Source organism: Triplophysa rosa, unplaced genomic scaffold (genome assembly GCF_024868665.1).
Source record: "Triplophysa rosa unplaced genomic scaffold, Trosa_1v2 scaffold76_ERROPOS988761, whole genome shotgun sequence".
NCBI lineage: Eukaryota > Metazoa > Chordata > Actinopteri > Cypriniformes > Nemacheilidae > Triplophysa > Triplophysa rosa.
Window position 1 is genome coordinate 55,747 of NW_026634784.1, and position 23,804 is coordinate 79,550.

At 38.5% G+C, this 23,804-nt stretch overlaps 1 protein-coding gene across 2 annotated transcripts in view; it reads right to left on the reverse strand.

Moving 5' to 3' along the window:
* Window positions 1-17,670: 17,670 nt before the first annotated feature.
* Window positions 17,671-23,804, reverse strand: part of LOC130551190 (tricarboxylate transport protein B, mitochondrial-like) — a 12,370-nt gene continuing 6,236 nt past the window's right edge. The window contains exons 1-7 of one of the 2 annotated variants that reach the window (XM_057328730.1): window positions 21,471-23,132; window positions 20,488-20,626; window positions 20,308-20,392; window positions 19,456-19,560; window positions 19,156-19,271; window positions 18,993-19,066; window positions 17,671-18,911 (exon numbers count right to left, since the gene is read on the reverse strand). In XM_057328730.1, the coding sequence (XP_057184713.1) occupies window positions 18,794-18,911; window positions 18,993-19,066; window positions 19,156-19,271; window positions 19,456-19,560; window positions 20,308-20,392; window positions 20,488-20,626; window positions 21,471-21,733 (900 nt within the window). In that variant the 5' untranslated portion in view covers window positions 21,734-23,132 and the 3' untranslated portion in view covers window positions 17,671-18,793. Of the gene's footprint in view, window positions 18,912-18,992; window positions 19,067-19,155; window positions 19,272-19,455; window positions 19,561-20,307; window positions 20,393-20,487; window positions 20,627-21,470; window positions 23,133-23,156; window positions 23,257-23,804 lie in introns of those variants that run through there. The other variant, XM_057328729.1, reaches the window with a different exon arrangement.

A 23,804-nucleotide genomic window follows, 5' to 3' on the forward strand; every position in this document is an offset into this window, starting at 1 on the left:
GTGACATATATGCTGCTGAAATGGTTCAGTTGTGAGGCGCAGCGCTCCACAAATGAGATCAAGGAAAGGAGATGACAGAGCGCATCCTGTAAATTTTCTCTATTTTGCAAAAGCACAAAGTTTTGTTTTTAGTCCATGTGTTCAGCATTCCTATCGAATGACATACATACACAGTCTTATCTGTTTGACTCATAATATCCCTGGAGTTTTTTTGAGTGGTTCCTGCCATTATAAATAACAGCTCAAGCTATTGCGCTGGTGCACCACAATAATTTCACCTCGCAGCAACTTGACAGCCTGTTCATTATCAAAATAAAACAGTTATTGCCATTATAATTATTATAGTGCTTTTTAATTGAATATACGTATGCACNATGATGTAATGATGGATTTGGACCAGGCTGTCTTTAAAACACCTTTAAAGAGAAAAAAGAAAGATAAGGTTTCAGAATCGAAACAAGCCAGAAAAGCAGAAAATGAAATGTATTCGGATGTTGATGATATTGGCAGCGAGAGTGATTTCTCTGATTCTGGTGCTTCTAGTTGTTCTCAGAGTGAATGGAAATGTCAAGATTATGATACTGAGGAAATCAGGAAGTTTTTAAAAATAACAAAAAATCTGAGGGGGGTACAGGTTGCAGACTATTTTCCAGACATCAAACGATTGGTGGAAAATACTAGGATGTTTATGAGTGAGGGATGTTTCACAAACAAAGAGGTTTACAGGTTGAAAAAAATGGTGACAAAACTACAAAACAAACTGATAAGTTAATGATAGTAAGTTGGTGCAAATCTTTAGCCCTTATTGGCTGCTTTTTTCTTTTTGGTTTAAGTTTATTTTTTTATTTTCAAATGGGGGACATTCGCATTGCGTCTTTAAATGTGAATGGAGCTAGAGATCGTTTAAAACGCACAGTGATATATGAAACTATGAATCATAAACAAATTGATGTCTTATTTGTACAAGAAACACATAGTGATGCAACCAATGCTGTTGAATGGGGAAAATAATTTAAAGGTCTTTCTGTTTTAAGTCATAAATCTTCACTTAGTCGTGGGGTTGCTGTTTTATTTGCCAAAAGTTTTACTCCCCGTTCCATTGAGATGGAAGAGGTTGTGAAAGGTAGACTGCTAAAGGTTTGAGCTCAGTTTGAGAATCACATTTTTGTTTTTATCTGTGCATATGCTCCAACTCTGCCAATAGAAAGAATGGTGTTTTTACGTGTTCTGACTGAAACTTTAGAAAAATGTAATAGTGAAGATTTTTTATTTTTAGGAGGAGATTTTAACTGTGTGGAAAATAACATGGATAGGAATCATGTAGAACCACATATGCATTCTCGTAATAGAATTACTCGGATGATTAAAGCAAACGACGTAAGTTGACGTATGGAGGAGTCTAAATGGGAATTAAAAAATTTAGCAAGATTAGACAGATTTTATTGTTTTAAACACCATCTTAGTATTTTTAAGAACTGCTTTATAACCCCAGTTGGTTTTTCTGATCATAGTCTAGTCATGTGTACAGTAACGTTAAATTCTGTCAAGCTGAAAAGTGCTTATTGGCATTTTAATGCAAATTTATTAAGTGACGCACATTTTAAAGAAACGTTTAAATTCTTTTGGGAAAATTTTAGGAATGAAAAAGCAGGTTTTCAGTCCTTACAAACATGGTGGGGGTTTGGTAAAACTCAAATCAAACAACTATGTCAACAGTACACTCGCAATGTTACAAAGGATATAATTAAATCTATTAAAGCTTTAGAAGATGAAATTCTGAAATTTCAAGAACTAGCACAGTCAAGTGGGAATCAAGCACATATTGGAGCCCTTTTTCTAAAGAAATCTGTGTTGTCTGATATGCAAAGAGTGAAAGCACAGGGGGCGCTAGTTCGATCACGTTTTAAAGATATAGACCAAATGGATATTCCTTCAAAATTCTTTTTTAGCCTAGAAAAAAAGAACGGTCAAAAACGTGTCATACATTCTTTATTTTCTGAGAATGGTTCTCTGATATCAGACCCTATTGAAATTCAAAAAAGAGCAAATGGTTTTTATGAAAAACTACATAGTTGTGAACACAGGGAAGATCAGGTTGTTGAAAAGTGTTTCTTTGAAGAATTACCAAAAGTCTCTGAAGATGCTAATGCAGCACTCAAGAAGGCTATAAGCCTAGTTGAACTGCATGAAGCTCTCCAAAGTTTGGAGAATGGCAAGGCCCCTGGGATAGATGGAATCCCTTTTGATTTTTATAAAGCTTTTTGGCCTGTGATAGGGGAGGATCTGCTGGCAGTTCTCAGCGACAGTTTAGTCAGAGGACTTCTGCCGCTGAGCTGTAGAAGAGCCGTCCTTACCCTTTTGCCAAAAAAAGGTGATGTGAGAGACATAAAAAACTGGCGACCTGTATCTCTGTTGTGCTGCGACTACAAATTGCTCTCAAAAGTATTAGCTACTATGCTGGGAAAGGTTTTGGAGGAAGTAATCCATTCTGGTCAGTCCTACTGTGTCCCTGGACGTTCCATTTTTGATAATATTCATTTAATAAGAGACATTTTTGATGTTTCTAAAATTATGTGTTTAGATATGGGTTTGATTTCCTTAGACCAAGAGAAAGCGTTTGATCGTGTAGAACATGACTATCTGTGGAAAACTCTACAAGCATTTGGTTTTAGTTCTGATTTTATTGGTTATATAAAAGTTTTATACAATGACATTGAGAGTGTATTGAGAGTTAACGGTGGCTTGTGTGCTCCTTTTAAAGTGTGTCGTGGGGTAAGACAGGGCTTTTCTCTGTCTGGGATACTTTACACATTGGCAATTGAACCACTTTTAATTAAATTGAGAAGTGTTTTAGAAGGGGTATCTGTACAAGTATGTAAAAGCACTTTGTTTATCAGCATATGCTGATGATGTTGTCATAATCCTTAATAAGCATCTGGCTTTATTCTCTATCTGTTTGTTTGGATATAGTTGCATTTGTTTTGTGGGCCATTTGCGGCAAGCATGACGGCCCCACGCGTGCAAAGTTTGAGCTCATTAACCCCGTCGTATGGGGTGAAAGTAGCGTCTGCGTCTAGTGTAGAAAAATGCTGCCTGGCTGTGGGCGAGGTTGTGGGCGATGAAAGTATAATGTCTGCCTCGAGAATGAATAACGCACTGTCATCTTTCTTTGCACTATTGAAAAGGCCAATGAAGTGGTCGAAAAGGGTTTAGTCATTGATAACCTTTTCACTCCCGTGCTTCCGCTTTCTACACCATCAAAGAAAGTTATACTATCTAACGTACCGCCGTTTCTTAGTGACGAAACTTTAGTCAATGCTTTGTCGCGTTATGGCAAACCAGTCTCAGCCATTAAGAAAATTCCCATCGGTGGTGGATCGCCTTTGTTGAAACATGTTGTTTTGTTTAGGCGTTTCGTCTACATGGTTTTTAAAGATGATGATGATTTTGATGTGTCTTTGCACTTTCGCGTTGATGATTATGATTACATCATTTATGCAACAACTGACAGATTGAATTGTTTCACTGTGGACAGCATGGTCATTTAGTCCGTGCTTGTCCAGCAAAAAATCAAAGCAATCTGTTAAATGACGGCGACAATGTTGTTATCTCGAATAACTTGTCAGATGGTCGCGATGAAATTACTGACAGAAGTGATGTTGTGGTTAATATTGAGCCTGATAAAGCAGGACCATCACAATCTGCTCCTGGTGTACCAGGGTCGCGAGTGGCGAAAGGCAAAACTGATGATAGCTTGCCCGAGCTCGTGGTAAATAGAGCTGAAGATGCATTGCTTGAAAACACGGGTTCTGATGTAGGAGTGTCTAATCTACCGGCGGATGAGTCCGTTACTGAGGAAAACCGGCATTTAAATGTTGACTTCAATAATGACTTACAAATCACTGTGAGAAATGAGTGTGATGCTATTGAAATGGAAATGGAGCAGACTGAGTTTAAAGTCCCATTTAAGAGGAAAAATGTGGATGAAGCCCAAGTTGGTAGACCTGCAAAAAAACCGGACAGGGATGAGTTAAGTGATAACGATGAAGCAGAGAGCGGCAGCGAATCATCTGATTCTAGTGTTAGTCTTTCTCAAAGTGTTTTTTCTGGGTGTCGTTATGAGGTTGATGACATCAAACTGTACCTTAGAGCTACCAAAAATAAGAGAGGTGTGCGTATTAAGGAATATTTTCCAGATGTAAAGCAGTTTGTTGAAAAAGCTAGGCGTTTTATGATGGAGGGCTCGTTTACAAATAAGGAAGTTTATCGTCTGAAAACGATTGTAAGTAAATTTAATTCTGAGCTTAACAATGAGGACAGTGAGAAAGCCTAAGCACATGTATTCTAACAGAATGTTTTTGTTTTTTTGGTTTTTCTTTTCTTTTCTCCTCTTCATAAGCATGTGTGAGTTCAATGTTGCAACTTTAAACTTGAACGGTGCCAGAGACATGCGAAAAAGAGCAGAATTGTTTCAAGTAATTCATCAGAAGAAAATTGATATTATTATGTTACAAGAGACACATAGTGATACTATCAATGCTGCTGATTGGGCAGTGGAATGGAATGGTACCACTGTCTTAAGTCATAATACTTCACTTAGTGCTGGAGTTGCTATTCTTTTTACAAAGGGCTTCAGTCCGCACTCCCTTCAGGTTGAAGAGGTTATTAAAGGTAGGCTGTTAAAAGTACAAGCCTCTTTTGAAAACTCTGTATTTGTTTTTATCTGTGTTTATTCACCAACTTCAGCTGTTGAAAGAATGTTGTTTTTAAATACTTTGTGTTCTGTTCTGCAAAATGTTGGTGATGAAGAATATTTATTCTTGTGTGGTGATTTTAATTGCACGGAGTCCAATTTGGATAGAAATCACATTGAACCTAATTTACCCTCGCGTAAACGCCTCATTCAGTTAATAAAAATGCATGAATTAAGTGATATTTGGCGGCAACGGAATGGCGAACATAAACAATACTCTTGGTCTCATGTTCGTGGTAGTTTGATCTCATTGGCAAGACTGGATAGAATATATGTTTTTAAGTATCATTATAGTGTAGTAAAGAATTGTGTTATTACCCCATCAAGTCTTTCAGACCATAGTATGGTGCAGTGTTCTGTGTTGGTTAATTTTATTAAGCCTAAGAGTGCTTACTGGCTTTTAAATACCACTTTGCTGGGGGACAGTTGTTTTAAAAAAAGCTTTGAATTTTTTTGGGACGAATTTATAACTACTAAGAAGTCTTTTAGAACACTGCAGCAATGGTGGGATTTTGGGAAAGTTCAGACAAAAGTATTTTGTCAACAATACTCTCGGAACGTTACTAGAGAGGTAACCATAATTTTAAATGCCTTAGAGACTGATATTTTAAAATTGCAAGAATTGGCTCTCTTGCCTGGGGACCAAAATGGTGTGGAGTCTCTTTTAAAAAATAAGAAGACTCAATTAGCCGATCTATTGGGGAATAAAGCACAGGGTGCTCTGGTCAGGTCCCGTTTTCAGAGCGTGAATGAAATGGATGTACCATCAAAGTTTTTCTGCAGTTTGGAAAAGAAGAATTGGCAAAATAGGGTCATTCATGGTTTACTTTCTGAATCTGGAACTTTGTTGACAGACTCTGCAGACATTCGTAAAAGAGCAGTCTCTTTTTATGAGAATTTATATAGAAATGAACTGGGTGCAGAGTATGATAATGATAGTGATTTTTTTGATAATCTCCCTCAGGTGTCAGAGGAAGTTAATGGAAAAATTTCACGTCCTTTAACTTTGGGAGAACTGCATAGAGCCCTTCAAGGAATGGATCTTGGGAAAGCACCAGGGATCGATGGTCTGCCAGTTGACTTTTACAAGTCTTTTTGGTCAGTGATTGGAGAGGATTTGCTGGAGGTACTTAATGACAGTTTAGCCGGAGGGCTGATGCCGTTAAGTTGCCGCAGAGCTGTCCTTACTCTGCTACCTAAAAGGGGTGATCTGACAAATATCAAATGCTGGCGGCCGGTATCGCTCCTCTGTGGGGACTATAAGCTGTTCTCTAAAGTTTTAGCAAATCGTTTGGCAGAGGTCATGGACCAGGTCATCCATCCTGATCAGACATACTGTGTCCCTGGTAGGTTGATCTTTGATAATGTCTCTCTGATTAGAGATTTTTTAGATGTCTCTAAGATGTTAAATTTAGACTGTGGCTTGATATCTTTAGATCAAGAAAAGGCCTTTGATCGTGTTGAACATGTGTATTTATGGAGAGTGTTAGAGGCTTTTGGTTTCTGTAAAAAGTTTATTAATCAGGTGAAGGTCCTCTATAGTGACGTCGAGAGTATTCTCAAGGTGAACGGTGGTTTATGTGCTCCTTTTGGGGCTCGTAGAGTTATTAGACAGGGATGTCCACTTTCTGGTATGCTTTATTCTTTGGCCATAGAGCCTTTACTACAACAAATAAGGCTGAAACTTCATGGTATTATTTTGCCAAATTGCAGTATTAGTTTTGTTTTATCAGCATACGCTGATGATATAGTAGTTATGGTCAGTAGGCAAAATGATGTACAGATTTTAACAGAATTGTTTAGGAATTTTAAGATGCTATCTTCTGCCAATATTAATTGGAACAAAAGTGAAGCACTGCTCTTAGGAAGGTGGTCAAATGGGAAACCAAAACTTCCTGCTGGTTTACAGTGGGGAAAAGAAGGTTTTAAGTATCTGGGAGTGTTTTTAGGTGATTAAGCAACAGTAAAGAAAAACTGGGAAGGTTTAATTGAAAAAATTGAAGGGCGCTTAAAAAATGGAAGTTTTTGTTTTCAAAATTGTCATATAGAGGGCGCATTTTGGTTGTTAATAATCTGGTGGCATCTTCTTTATGGCATAAATTTGCATGTGTGGACCCTCCTTTGCAGTTGGTTGCGAAAATCCAGGCTATCCTGGTGGATTTTTTGGGGGATAAACTACATTGGGTCCCTCAAAATGTGTTATTTTTGCCCAAGGAGGAAGGAGGTCAAGGACTGGTGCATCTCCAGAGTAGAATTGCTGCCTTTCGACTTCAGTTTGTGCAAAGACTTTTGGGTGGACCTTCAAACTGCAGTTGGCGTGCCGTTGCATGTCAGATTCTTCGTAGTTTTGCGAGTCTTGGATTGGACAAAGCCCTTTTTTTGATTGATCCTCAAAAAATGAATACCTCCACTTTGCCAGTTTTTTATAGGATACACTTTCAAAGTTTGGAGTCTTTTTTGATGTCCAAAGATCAGAAGATTCTCCTTCTATTTTCTGGTTACTAGAAGAACCTTTAATTTATGGCTCTCGTTTGGATCTAATGGACAGTGCTTCTTTTCCTGGACTGAGCAGATTGCTGTTGGAACACAATATTATTATTCTGAGTCAATTATTGGACATTGGGGGACTGAACTTTAAGAACGAAGCGGCATTGGCTCAACACTTGGGAGTAAGGTCAATTCGCGTGGCTGCTCAACTGCTGACGAGTTGGAAAGCTGTTCTTAATACAACTGAAATAGCCTTGTTAAATGATTTTTGTACAGGTTCCTATGTTCCTAATTCTAAGGACTCTTTTCTTGCTTTTATTTGTCTGTGAATTTAAGAGGAGTTCGTTCTCCTTTTTTGAAATAGTTATCTCTGTGTGTCTTTTTTTTTTTTCAAGTACTGGTAAATCTTTGTATAAGGCCTGTGTTTTAGCTTTTAGCAAAAAAGGGTTGAACGGAAAAACTGACTCCCCCTGGCGTGATGTTTTTAATCTTGATCAGAGTAGAAAGCCTGAGTGGAGATCCCTGTATAAACCACCGTTGACCAAGAGAGCAGGTGATTTGCAATGGAGAATTCTCCATGGTGCTGTCGCAGTAAATGCGTTCATTTCAGTTTTAAACCCTGAGGTTGCTTCTCTATGTCCCTTTTGCTCTGTCAAAGAAACAATTTTTCATGCTTTTATGAAGTGTTGTAGATTGGAACCGTTATTCGTGATTGTGAGTGATCTTTTTGGGAGTTGTAATGAGATGTTCTCTCTAGAGACTTTTATTTTGGGGTTCAAATACGTGAGGAAAAAAAGATTTCTCTGTCAACTTTTGAATTTTGTGTTGGGCCAAGCAAAGTTGGCCATTTATGTCAGAAAAAAGAAAATAGAGCAAAATGTAAGTCAAAACTTGGTAGTTTTGTTTTCTAATATGGTGAAATCCAGAGTTTTGGTCGATTTTTATTATTATAAATCTGTTAATGATCTTGCTACTTTTGAATGTATTTGGTGTTGCAAAGAGGTTCTGTGTTATGTTTCTGAGGGTGAATTGTTTTTTACCCATACTTTATGATTATTATTATTTATGTATTATATTGGTTTTTTCCTCTCTCTCTTTTTTTGGTTGTTGTGAATGGTAAATGAAGAGTTGTATTGTGTAATAGTAGATGTTTTTTTGTAATAAAGGCGTTGTTAGAACATTCTTCTCCGTTCTCTCTCGCCGTTTCGTCTCTCTCTCTCTCTCTCTCTCTCTCTCTCTCTCTCTCTCTCTCTCTCTCTCTCTCTCTCTCTCTCTCTCTCTCTCTCTCACTCTCTCTCTCTCTCTCTCTCTCTCGCTCGCTCTCAGCAGTCTGGTGTTTACGAAGGACACCACAGGCATGACGGATATTCTTCTCAAAATTCCTCTAGTCACACAGACAGTGAAGCTCAACTTAACACACTTCTGACTTTGAAGCTGCAATTCAACATATGTTGGGTAAAATTAAATAAAAATCTGTTATTAAAATCCGTTTTAAAAATGGTGAGAATGGAGGATTTATCATTTAATCTGTCAGGTTGGATTTCATGGGAAATGTCAATTTGACATCTTTTGACTATGTAAAAAAGTAACCTCCATGTTTCATACAGTGATGGCAATAGAGAGGCAAAGGTTGCAGATCACACCTTTAACACTTTACTGTAAAACATGCATGTAAAAAACTTTACATGTTTACTTTATCCCAATTATAAGCAACATAGAGAGCATATATAAGGTTAATATTTGTGTTATTACACGGCTCATTGGGTTATCGCAGAAATAAGCCCTGACAGTGTGATCAGGACCCGACGCGAAACGGCGATAACAGCCGGCTACTGACGCGGAAACTACCTTTAAATGTCACGAACTGGCAATTTGGTTTTATCATTTATAATGTAAATATAATGTCATATATGTAAAAGACATATAATTTACGTAAAAATATATAATAAAATAACCCTCTCTCTTTCTCTCAACAGGTATGTTCTGGCTTTTGTTGAAACTAGTAACTTTGTATCAGCACCTATTGTATTATTGCTCCTGTATGACATTTCGCTTATTGCTTCATAAACTCTCTGTAAGTCGCTTTGGATAAAAGCGTCTGCTAAATGACTAAATGTAAATGTAAATTTAATTTGTCAAAAAAAAAAACCATCAAAATGATTTGCTACATCCGGGTGACCTAGGGTGACCACCACCCAGCAAACCAAATGTGGGACAAGTAATCCGTTTGTGTGGGACACCACTGAAAGGGAGCGTGAAACTGGGATATAATAATGGAATGAAACACTTATATATTTTTTTTCTACCTTTTAGCTCGTAAAAATAGTTTGTTATTTAGTCCATTCCAACTACAACATAAGTAAGGCATAGATAAAATGTTATATAACATAAAACCATTTTAATAGAGATTTCAATTTAAGGTGTACTGTCTCTTTAAATTTTGAGTACAGATCAGACGTGGAGTCATTATGTTGTACACTTTAAAAACTAAAAGAATAAAAAACAAACAAATAATGAAAATATTGCATTTCATTATTTGCAAATTATTTTTATTTTAATACGCTAAGCACAACCTATAGGCTAAACACAGTTTCAAGGCCACACAATTTACGATGTTTTAGTGAGTTTTTATCCGGCAAGTTGACATGAGAGGATCGCCACCTGATCTACTGACAGACGTCACAGCCTCTTGATGACTGAAATCACTGCCTTCTTCTCACACATTGGGTAAAAGTCAGGCTTTAAAAAGAGTTGTGTTTGTGTTAGCTCGTTGGACACTGGTGCGCACCGGACTGCTTCGACACTGTTAAATGGTTAAATAAACAATGGCACAAACAAGCGTCTCATGTGCGTTTCGGGTTAAAGAACGTGTTTCTTAATGTGACAACTAAAAACTAACAGACTGATGAAAATGCGGGACATTGTCTCAATATGCGACGCGCAGGACAAGGGGTGAAAATGCTGTGTGTGCGGTACAACGCAAAGCGGGACGAGTGGTCACCCTAGGGTTACCGCGTGTTATCAGTTTTGAGCGGTTGTTATCTAGGAATAACGAACCTGCAAATGTTGTGACTGGCCAATCAGAATCAAGCATTCCAACGAGCCGTGACAAATATTAACCTTTTATACCATGGTCTGTTTGACTACTGGATTCTGATTGGCTGGAAGGTGTGCATTAAAACCCTTTATTACACGGCTCATTGGAATGCTCGATTCTGATTGGCCAGTCGCGACATTTGCAGGTTCGTTATTCCCAGATAACAACCTCTCAAAACTAATAACACACGGTAACCCGGATGCTGCAAATCCTTTTGACAGGTTTTTTTTTACAAATAAAATATAAATATGTCTTTTAATAACATATATGACATTATATTTACAAAGGATTAAACCAAATTGCCTGTTCGTGACATTTGAACGTAATTTCTTACCTTACACTGCGTTCCAAATTATTATGCAAATGATATCTTTCTCTGGTTTTCCTAATTTGTCGATGCAAATGACAGTCAGTATAATTTTCAAGTAATCAACAGTTAGGGTACATTTGGAATTTTATTGAACAAACCTCCCACTGACAACAGTATTTATTTAAAAAATGAAAAACTCAAAATGCACTGTTCCAAATTATTATGCACAACAGAGTTTGAAAACATTTCATAGGTTGTAAAAAACTGAAAATGGTCATTTGTTGAATTTGCAGCATTAGGAGGTCATATTTACTGAAATCAAAAGCTATTTCAATCAAAAACATCCTAACAGGGCAAGTTACATGTTAACATAGGACCCCTTCTTTGATATCACCTTCACAATTCTTGCATCCATTGAACTTGTGAGTTTTTGGATAGTTTCTGATTGAATTTCTTTGCAGGATGTCAGAATAGCCTCCCAGAGCTGCTGTTTTGATGCTAACTGCCTCCCACCATCATAGATCTTTCGCTTGAGGATGCTCCAAAGGTTCTCAATAGGGTTGAGGTCAGTGGAGGATGGTGGCCACACCATGAGTTTCTCTCCTTTTATGCCCATAGCAGCCAATGACACAGAGGTATTCTTTGCAGCATGAGATGGTGCATTGTCATGCATGAAGATGATTTTGCTACGGAAGGCATGGTTCTTCTTTTTGTACCATGGAAGAAAGTGCTCAGTCAGAAACTCTACATACCTTGCAGAGTTCATTTTCACACCTTCAGGGACCCTAAAGGGGCCCACCAGCTGTCTCCCCATGATTCCAGCCCAAAACATGACTCCGCCACCTCCTTGCTGATGTCGCAGCCTTGTTGGGACATGGTGGCCATCCACCAACCATCCACTACTCCATCCATCTGGACCATCCAGGGTTGCACGGCACTCATCAGTAAACAAGACTGTTTGAAAATTAGTCTTCATGTATGTGTGGGCCCACTGCAACCGTTTCTGCTTGTGAGCATTGGTTAGGGGTGGCCGAATAGTAGGTTTATGCACAACTGCAAGCATCTGGAGGATCCTACACCTTGAGGTTTTCGGGACTCCCGAGGCACCAGCAGCTTCAAATACCTGTTTGCTGCTTTGCAATGGCATTTTTGCAGCTGCTCTCTTAATCTGATGAATTTGTCTGGAAGAAACCTTCCTCATTCTGCCTTTATCTGCACGAACCCTTCTGTGCTCTGAATCAGCCACAAATCTCTTCACAGTACGATGATCTCGCTTAAGTTTTCGTGAAATATCTAATGTTTTCATACCTTGTCCAAGACATTGCACTATTTGACGCTTTTCGGCAGCAGACAGATCCTTTTTCTTTCCCATATTGCTTGAAACCTGTGGCCTGCTTAATAATGTGGAACGTCCTTCTTAAGTAGTTTTCCTTTAATTGGGCTCACCTGGCAAACTACTTATCACAGGTGTCTGAGATTGATTTCAGTGATCCAAAGAGCACTGAGACACAATACCATCCATAAATTTAATTGAACAATATAAAATTAAATGTTTACGACACTTAAATCCAATTTGCATAATAATTTGGAACGCAGTGTAAATCCGAAAGTAAACAGCTTTTCCTCACGAAAGGTCAGCATTTGGTAAAAATGAGCAAATAAAATATTTCAAAATCACATTTCATGTCCAGTTTTTTTCCTCATGTGGCAAGTAGCCGTGTAATAAGCGGGATAATGTACAAGCAGCCGGCTGTTATCACAGAAAGAAGCCTCCGCTTCGCATCAGGTCCTGATCACACTGTCGGGGCTTATTTCTGCGATAACAACCAGCTGCATTATACCTTACATAACAAAACACACACACACACACACAGTCAGTGTGGATGCTGTAGAATTACGCTTCATTTGTAGCTCTTGGTGGAAATGTAATGACCCACAACCTTAAACATCAAACAACAACGAAGAATCAGATAACAGCTGGGACTGGAAACAATTACTGTGAACATCAGGAACTGTGTGTTACATTAAAGACTGAGAGCACAGGGGGTCACACTGTGTGGTTTATTTTTCTTCTCTCTAAAAAAAAACATTAAATATATATTATATTATTGTTTTTCTAACTGACAAAAATCACATTTGAAACCATTTTCAAGCCCCAGAAGATCACCAAACACCAAAAATTACAAACATCTAGCCTACTGCACACACCCTATTCCTTGGTCTCACAAACACACACACAAATCTGGTCTTGTTTTAATTTTCCTAAATATTTAGCATTTTTGTTTTTTCTCAGCTATACATATCAAGTCTATTGCTCACACACACAGGCAGATGTCTGGCAGTAATTATTGTTGAGAGATTTTATTGGTCTGAATTAAATCAGATCAAGCTGTTATTGACACATCAACAGACCGAATTCAATCTTCACAGCGTCTGACTGTAACATCACAGACCCGACAACACACCGTCTGCCAACATCACCGGTTACAGGAACACACACACACACACGAGTGAACGTTAAAGAACTGTTGAGATCAAATTCACAACATACTCTACATTCTACCTAAACAACACAAAAAGTCACTTTTAGAAATGTTTTAACATCCATAAAAACAAAATGTAAATGTCATGTGCGTATACGTGATGCTGGAGCTCGTTTTAAGAGCTTTCTCTTTCTGAGCCAGCGTAAAAAACAATCGATCGAGAAACTCCTGGAACAAAGTCAAGACCTCCGGAAAGTCAAAACACCCTGATGCTTTGTCTTCTACACCTCCGGCCCTGGAGTCACCGAACATTCATGTCTTCAGTGTGCCCGAGCACATGTGATACCGCAGCTGTGACGTCGTCTCATAACCTGCGCTCTGCTTTCCATTCACACACACACACACACACCTGTTTCTGTCTCTGGTGGGATGTGTTGTTTCTGTACAGTCGTACAGTTTGTCAGAATTGTGTTGCTGGAGTTGAAGCAGGTGAGACACACATGAAGTGATAATTACTGACTGACTCCTCTGTGATGATAATAACCAACACACATACTTCTGTCCTCACATCATCCATTACGGTCGTCCAGAGACAGAAGAGCAGGTAGTAAAAGCAGCTGTTTGCCAGCCGTTGATTTCTGTCACTCAGGAATCTAGCTCTCTAGATTTTCACACAATAGATGTGGATGGTGACCAGGACACAACTATGTCCACGGGGGCTTATCGTAAATGTTTGAAATAACATGAGGCAGACTTAAGACAATTGTCGATTTTGAGTCAACTGCCTCTTTAAAATAACACTCCCGTGTTACTGAATTGTGTTTACAAAAATGTCAGTTCCCATCCATTCCTGAGCACGACGTTCCTGACTCAAATGAACTGCCTTAACACTCTGTAAACATCTACAGCACCATGTGAAAAATACTGTAGTGCAGACTTTAGTAAACCGGATTAAGTTGTAGTATATTATTGTATAGTATATTACTTTGTTAATGTATAGTATTCTGTGGTAATGGTTTATTATCGTTAACTAAAACTATTAGACACTTTTAAAAGTTGAAATCAAACAAAACCTAGGCCTAAATATTCATTGAAAACCGTCAACTAAAAGAAAATAAGAAATGTTGTCCTAGCAATAAACAGAAATATGTTTAAGTTGAGGCATTCAAATTATTAGCTAGGGCATAAATAAAACTAGAAATAAACCTAAAAAGTCATATTAAAAATAAGTAAATAAATAATAAAATGACACAAGCACATAACAAAATTACTTTTACACGTATGTGATTTCATTGTGTTATCAGATGCATTTTCAAATAACAGACTTAGAAAAACGAACAAAATCTCGATGTTTCATAAGTGTGTGGTGATAGCGTGACGTCACAGCTGAAGAAGATACAAATGTATCGAGTCAAGTGTGATGCGCGTGTTACAGTGTATCAAGTGTTATATTAAACATCATCATCATGAGTATTGAGGTAATAATTCACCTGATATTCGACAGGTTGTCTGGTAGTCCCCGCAGCAGTCTCCGGTCCTCTGACAGTAAGTGTCGCAGTAACACACGGTTTTTCTCCCGGTGAACTCCACACACTCGTTATTGCGTCCCGGGCAACATTTCGGTGACGGTCTGTCAGCACATCCCGACTCACACACACCGGACACACACATTAAAGCCACAAACACAGCAAACACACGTCCACGAGCTCCTGTCAGCATCATGAATCCTGTACAAAACTCCTCTGATTCCTCCTTTAAACGCTCAGAGCGTGGGCACGAACAGTGATGAAGTTCAACTGGAGGTTTGAGTGATTCTGACTCTCTGAATGAATCTTCTCAGTGAAGGTTTGAGTGATTCTGACTCTCTGAATGAATCTTCTCAGTGAAGGTTTGAGTGATTCTGACTCTTTTTTTAGTTTTTGTTATTCATCATCAAGTACTACACTTATAATTAAAAACAATAAAAAAATAAATCAATAAATAATCAAATCAACCAATCAATAAAAACATACAGACTGAATCTTCTCGGTGAAGGTTTGTGTTTCCAACTCTCTAAATGAATCTTCTCAGTCCGGACACGAACAGTGCTGAAGTTCACCTGAAGGTTTGATTCTGACTCGCTGAATCAAGCGCGTGTAACAGCGCCGCCTACAGGCCACAATACATAACAAATAACAGTAATTTAAATACAATTTGAAGAATATATATAATTAAAAACACATGTAAAAGATACATCTTAATATATGGAGATATAACTAATATTTATTAAACCATAAATGCATTAGACAAAAATGTAAATGACGCACTTGAAAAGGTAAAATTGATATTTTTTGTAACATAACTGAGAAGAACAGATCTTTAACCAGTGGAATCCTGAGAGCCTCCTAGAAGCCCCTAAAAAAAATGTCTCTTATCAAACATTTGACGCATCATTTAATCTGATTACAAACCTTCACATCAGAGACTCCATGAGGTGTGTCTGTGTGAGATTAGACAGGCATCTAAATGTGCAGTTCTGGAGGGTTCCAGGAACAGAGTTGGGAAACGCTGCACGTGATGACGTCACGCCTCCTCTGATCTGAGATCAGCACTCTGAGCTCTTAGCAAAGAACATCTGTTTGCGCTTTCACACCTAAATGTGGCGTAATGGATTTAATAATACCCCCACTGATGTCATGAGAGACTGAGGAATGATGTCATATGATCAGTTAATTGACAGAAATAAACAAACATGATGGGAAAATGTGAAGCAATCTCAACATTTAATTGAAAACAGACAAAACAGTAGTTCTGTACTGCCACATCACTTGCTGCTCAGCTGCTTACAATGAAACAGGATCACCACAATAAAAGTCATTCAATAAACTAGAATTAGTACAACAAATTTAGCAACAAAACAAAAATGGGTGATCAATGACTTTAGACATTATATGCCAAGAATAAGTTGTGCAATGACTTTAGCCAAAAGTAAACACAATCCAAAAACACATCATGTGAAAAGTCATGAAATGTGCCAGACAATAGAAAATAAAGGCGAAAGATAAGTGATAGAACCTTTCTGTCTCTGTGAATGCAGACGTTACTAACGCCTGACAGCTCATGTATGTGACGTCCGGCCCTCTGGTCACCAGTAAAACACATGATCTGCCGGTGGGTGTTTTTCTCCGATAACTCAACAACAGCTATTGGCAGCGTTCTAAAGACAACAAAAGAGCATTCTGTCTCTCATCTCTCTCCACGGCCTGTGAAAGACTCTCACAGCTGCTCAGCGGTCAGACGTCGTCTCACAATCTACAGGAGAGATGAATCCTGACTCGCGTTTACACACTGAACATTCTACACCGACATCAAACTCTGCGGTGCGTTTAAATCTCTTTAATAGAAGCTGCTCAGAACAGAAAGGTGGACATGTTGTTTCCAAGCAACGTTGAAGAAAACTGTGCCAAACAAACAGTGTCACCACGGTATGTTCAAGATCCAGTTTCTACTATTTTCAGTCATTTTAGTTGACAATACAGTTTCTGTGTCATTTACAGTTTACTTGATGTTTGTGGCACAGCGACTAAACATCAGACAGAGAGAGATTTCCTTCCATTGTACAAAGAGCTATTGTAACAGGGACATAAAGAGACGAGGAATCTGTCGACTGTGTGTGTGTGAGAGAGAGAGTAAAATGTAAAAATAGACAGTGTGTTGTTATTGTAGATCAAACTGTATAAAGAAATCTCTATTGAGTAAGATCATGAATCATCAATGTTTTTTAAGTCAGTGTTTCACAACCCTGTTCCTTTAGAAACACCCACGCTACACACTTTGGATGACACACACTTCAGGTCTTCCAGATCTCCACTAATGAGCCGAGGAGTCTAGAAAACATCTCAGATGTGTGATGATGGAGTTCCTCCAGGAACAGATTGAGAAACACCGTTAGAAGTGTCACTGATGCTCTTTTTATGATTTAATGATGTGAACGAATCATGATCATGTTTGATCGGGACTGGACCGGTCTCTGTGTCTCGAGTGCTCTTTAATGCAACACGAACAGACGTTGAAATTGAACTGTCGTGAAAATAAACTCATTTTATTAGCACATTAGTGTTTAGAAACTTTACTCCAGAGCCACACAGACAACACACACAAACACAATTCTGCCCTCTAGCTGTCAGCAGGAGGAACGTCCATATATGTGACACTACCACAGTAAAGAGATGCAAGACAGACAGATCAGAGCCACAGACAGGTGCAGGACGACATGCAGCGAGAACTGAAGTTACTACACGTACTCAATCATTAATACAGTGAGCAATAAAAGTGTCTGCACCTAAATATGTCTGAATGGCATTACATTATAAAACAAAATATCAAACCATTCATACACTTTAAGCAAAACCCTTGACAAGCTAAACGTATTTAGGTTTAAAATAATAAAATGGAGACGCATATGTTAATAATAAACATGTATGTGTATATGAACTTCAGCAAGACTGAACATCAGATTGACACAAATATCAGTAAATACCGTTACATTCAGACATTTATACGTGTGTAAATATTCACTGTGGTCACTATAGAAGGATGTTAACAGTTTGTCTTTATTCACAAAACAACATCAGAGTATAATCTGCATAACTGACATCCTGAAACATCATAAAATGACATTTACGGTTAGATTTCATGTCCAGACAGCAGCTACATTCACTACATCCATATTCTAGTTATGGATCAATTAACATTCTATTGCACATGGACAGATACAGCAGGACCGAGATCAGTCTATACAGACGATGCTTCAAAACAAAGATAAGACTGACAAAATAAATTGTTAAAAATGTACATTTATGTTTCTGAAAAATAACTCTATTTAAACTCCAACGGTTAACTCTAATGGTAAAAGGCACATGTGCAACATAACAGGAAACATATTCAAACTAATTCATAAAAAAGTTTTAGAAATGGAAAAATATTGGCATTAGATAACAAAAGCTCTTTGAGTAGAAATGTCAATGGCTACAAATATAGTGAACCATTTTGTTTATTCATCTACAGCTAGACAGACAAATATTTAACATTATCATTATGAGATGGAATGATGTTTAGGCTAAAATTCCTTTTATACGTAAAATGTCAATATAGCTGTTAATATTCATATCCCCACAGATTTATTATTTCACCACTTATATGTCCATTTTCATATTAAATATATTAATATCCTTGCATATGTACATACTGTATGCTTGTAAATGCATGAAAGTCAATGGGGGCAAATTTTGAAGTCTTAAATCTAGTTGTTATGATATCTAAGAACACTACATCTGTTAAATTTGGCACATGAAAAACATTAAGATCACCCTGAAGTCAAAATGCAAAAAAAGTATAATACTTCATCATATTTTGCATCAAGAAAATGCATTTGTAATGTTTTAAGAACATTTCTCGACTAAATCACTGAATTCGGGGTTGAATTTAGTTTCAGACTCATATCTTCAGCCTCCAACCAACAGAATCCCTGTTCTTTAAGCAAAATATCATTTCTTGGCTTTAAATGACGGATTTTAAAGCAGAAGTGGGTTAAGAACAGAATGTTGTGTGATGCGCCGAGACCTGCCTACAGAAACTTCACACAGTGATTGTGTCTCAAATGATCTCCCGACTTTGCCCTGATTTTATGACTCTGTTTTCCAGACCCTGTTCAGAACCTTCACCACCTCCTCATAGATGATAAAGACGATGGCCACATCCAGACACACTCTGCCCAGACGAGGAACCGTGCCCTTATAGAACCTGTGAGACATACACACACATTTACTGTATATCCCAGCTCTCTCCAGCGCTGGATTCTCATTGGTTCACGCACACACTTACGCGGTGGGCCCCTCGTGTCTCATGATCTGAACAGCACAGTCCAAAGTGTTTTTGTATTTATGAGCTTCCAAACCCTAAAACGATTCAAACACGTTTCACATCTACAGCGCAGACAGAGGACTGACTCTTTTGTCCAAACCGTGTGTGCTTTGTGTGGTTGTACCTGCATTCTTGTCTTGATCACATCGAGAGGAGTGTTTCCAAACACACTCGTTGCTCCAGCGAGCGCACCGAACACACCCGTCAGGATGGGGTTGATGGTCTTGTTGGGATTATCACCTAAAAAAATGAAGACACAGGCAGACAGAATGTATCCAAGTGACCAGCAGAGGGCAGAACTGCTCACGAAACACACGCACGCACACACGCACACGCGCACGCACACACACACACACACACACACACACACACACACACACACACGCACACGCACACACACACGCACACGCACACACACATTCACCTTTGTACCAGTTCCTGAGTGACGTCATGACAAAGAATCGAATGGCTTGATTGGATCCTTGTTTGAGGACCGTCGCTGTGAGACCCTGATACGTCCCTCTGATACCTGACACACACACACACACACAGAGAGAAAGAGAAAAATCTGTTTAATGAAATCTAATCTAACGAAAGTGGAATTGATCAAATAAAATGAATGTAGATTGTCGAGGTGAAATCATCAGGATTTGAGTCAATGTGATGAGAAATGTTTGAGTTGATATTGAGATCTTCAATTATATTGACTTTCGAATTGCAGACGAGACAAATCTGAGCACTTTTTAACACACTGTTGACATCTCTTCTCAAACTCTGATTTCTGAGTCTTTTTCTCAGGAGAAACATCTGAGAGACTTAAAGTCCCCTTGAAGCGGAAGTTTTTTTTTTACTTCCGGATTTTGACACATGTCAGAGCGAAAAGGAATTGCTAATGAGAAAAATAGCGGGCGGTGGCTTTAGTCTTTCTCTGCGATTTGATTGGATGTATAAAAACAGCTGTTGCATTTAAAAATGGAACTGGCAGCAGACTGACAGTTGAGGGGGAGGAGTTAGCGGATCTCCGCCCAGCCGTCTAACTTGCATCATCTGAGATGTGCCTTTTCAGATTTTAACTGAAGATTATGAGGCACATGATTTTAAAAAGAGAACGACCCACATTGGTAAACTATTGACAATAAACGCTGCAAGATTTCACGAGAAAATGGGCATCGTGATTTTTTATTTCACTGGGACTTTAAGCAAAAGCTTCCCTTTGGCCCCCTCATTGATGTCTAGGAGACACTTTTCTTTCGTGAACGTTCTCCACAGTCTTTACCTTGAGTTCTGATGATCTCTCGCACTCCATGGTAAAAGCCTCTGTATTTAGGATTGGCTGATGTTTGATCATGGATGAATTTCACCTGGAAATGTAAGTGATTGATTAAAGACTAAAGCATGATGGTATGAAATGAAAGCAACACTGACGTAATAGTCAACATATGACCCTTGACCTTACCTTTATAGTCTCCATGGGACACACGACCAGAACCGCCTCCATGACACCGGCACCTAAACCACACACTAAACCACGAGTGCTGTCCAGTTTACCAGTGTGATCTCTCATCGGATTACTTAAAATCTCAAACACACCAAACCTGCAAACAAACAAAAGAGAGAGAGAGAGACTCATTATTCATAACCACATTCTTCTGATTATCTATTCATGATTCCGTTTTATTTTATAGTGCTTTTACCTTTATGGAAAGAAAATATTTGTACTATATATTAACAGTAAATATATTAAATCACTTAATATCCATTTGAAAATATACAGATTAGTACAATGTTCATATATTACAATATACTGAATAATACATAAGAAATTGCTGCTTTTCATATATTGAAAAATATTAGCACAGGCTTTCAGTATATGGAAATATATTATTTAATATATTGAATTATATTTTCCAGTATACAGTATTTCCACATGTTTTTGTTTCGTAAGAGTTTATTTTCAGCGAGGTTTGTCTTCAACCCATAAACACTGCACAACAAAGGGTCAAATATGAAGACATTTGTTAACTCTGTCTGGATTGTATCAGTTGTTTTTGCTGTCATTATTTGATCACAGTCATTTTATTCCATATATTTTTGCTCCGTCAGACACGGAGGTGCAGAGAAAGAACAAGATGGTTTGAGTAAACCTGAGATGTAGAGCAAACAGTGAAATTACAACCGTACAACAACACAAAACATCATCAGCCTCCACGAGAGACCCTCAGGGATCAGTCTGATGAACACAATCTATTCATCCGCTGGAAACCTGTGGCTCTTCCTCTGTCATCCCGCAGCATCAGCAGTAACCCGGGGCAACCGCAGCAGGATATTTTTACTTCCTGTTTAAGATTATTGCTCAGAGATGCGACTGCAGGACGTCGAGAGAGAGACTGAGACTCATAACACTGAACCGAATGAAGTAAAACACAAACACAAACACACCTGAAGCGGGAGTGGCTCCTTTTAAAATAGAGATTAGTTTTCATCACAGCCTGGAGAACAGAAACATAGTAACATACAAAAAAAATGTCATACACAGACCCATGCATCAGTTTAAGATAATAAAAACAACAATAACCATAACAAAAACATTTTAAAATGAAATAAAACATAAAAAAGGAAAAGAGAAAATTTAGAACAAATTCGGACAGTTCGTACAGCTTTTTTTGAACAGATCCTGATCTCATATTCAAATAGTTTACCATTGGTTTTAGAAAAACAGAGAAGAAAATTTACATGAATGAATGTCACAGCTTGGATTCTGAGGAGAAGCTAAAGTACAGAATGATGTCATAAAAACTCTTGATCTGCATTGGTGGAAGTGAGAGGCTGATCGTTTGCATGCTTTTATCTTCTAAAAGTTAATAATGTCAACGTTTGGAGCAAACTATTAATAAACAACTTTACTTGAAATTTTGAATATGTGTCAGCCTGATCAAATGATAAATCCAGAAGGATTTTCTAATCCTTCTCTATTTAAATGAAACACACATCATCTTTTGCTGTACTTATAAGGTGCAGCGTTCTTGAGCCGGTCGTCCTCGTGTGTCTGTTGTAAAAGAGACACCGCTGAATTCAAATAAGACGGAGGTAATATAATAATATCATCTGGGCTTGTGTCCAGCCGTCTCAGCGTCAGACGCTCCATTAGCAGGGCAAACACAAGGTCACGGCTTCAGATCACTTCAATCAGCTAATGAAAGAACAGCAGCGAGGAGGAGGAGAACATCAATCTGACTTAAAGAGATGAAACTACAGCTGATCCAGAACCTGCTCACATTACAATCATTCATCTGAACATCTCTTACACAGACACTGCCATCAGGCAGAAATAACTCAACGGAAAACTATAGTAAGAAATCAAAGAAATGAGTGCGTGTGGTTTTATTTCTGAACTCACACACTTCACTGAATCTTAATAGAATTTCTAAGACGATCATGCATATGAAGAGAACAGTTCAACCTAAACGCTAAATTCTGACATCATTTATTCACTCTCGGGTCATGGCAAACCTGTATGATTTTCTTTCTTCTTCAGAAAACAAAAGAAGATATTTTGAAGAATGTCGATAACCAAACAACACTGAAATCCCCCAAATCATCTTTAAAGTCTATAAGACTCGTGTGCTCTATCGAGACCCAATAGTGTTTTATGATGCGGTTTTGTCATTATTTCAGCTCGACAGCATTGATCATTATATCATCTGAGATCAGCTCTGACATTCCGCTAAACACAGACACTCATATGTGTTTACAACAGCGTGAGGTGAGAAAATAAAGACATCAGGGTTGTGATGAAGTCAGTCAGGCTGTCTTCCTCAGTGACCATAAATGCTCAGAGGAGCACAACACTGAAAGACAGAGCTGGACACGGACTGCTGGCCTGTCACTCAACTGTGTGTCTGTGTGTGTGTGTGTGTGTGTGTGTGTGTGCGTGCGTGCGTGCGTGTGTGCGTGCGTGCGTGCGTGCGTGCGTGTGTGCGTGCGTGCGTGTGTGTGTGTGTGCGTCAGAGTTTTTCAGCTTGAACAAAAACAATCAGCATAATAAATGTCAGCTGTCTGAAATAGACGCAGCGATAACACAACAGCAGCAACTGGCTTCAGTAGAAGTACAGTGTGTTTATGTACCTGACTGCAGATTTAGGGATGGATCCATACAGTAATGAACTGAGACCTCGATATAAACCCAACACACCGTGATGACGAACCGTCTGTGAGACACAGTCCACTGCAAAACAAACATTACACACACACACACCGTACATTAAACACACTCCATTCATATTAATAACACAAATCAATAATTCGTTGTGTTCATGTAGATGAATAGGGCAGTTGTGGCCTAATGGTTAGAGAGTCGGACTCGTGACCAGAAGGTTGCCGGTTTGATTCCCATGGCCGGTGGGTAACAACTGAGGTGCCCTTGAGCAAGGCACCTGACCCCTACTTGCTCCCCGGGCACTGCAGTGATAGCTGCCCACTGCTCCAGGTGTACGTGTGTTCACTACTCTCTGGATGGGTTAAATGCAGAGGTCACATTTCGTTGCCTTGTACCTTCGTACATGTGCAATGACAATAAATTGAATCTAAATCTAAATCTAAAAAAAAAAAATGAAGTCAATCATCAATTAGTTAATGTGTTTTATTAAATGAAGGAACAGCTGTCTGAGAAATCTACAGAAGACTCATTAAAATCTTCTCTCAGACAGAGAGAGAGAGAGAGAGTGAGAGAGAGTGAGAGAGAGTGAGAGAGAGAGAGAGAGAGAGAGAGAGAGA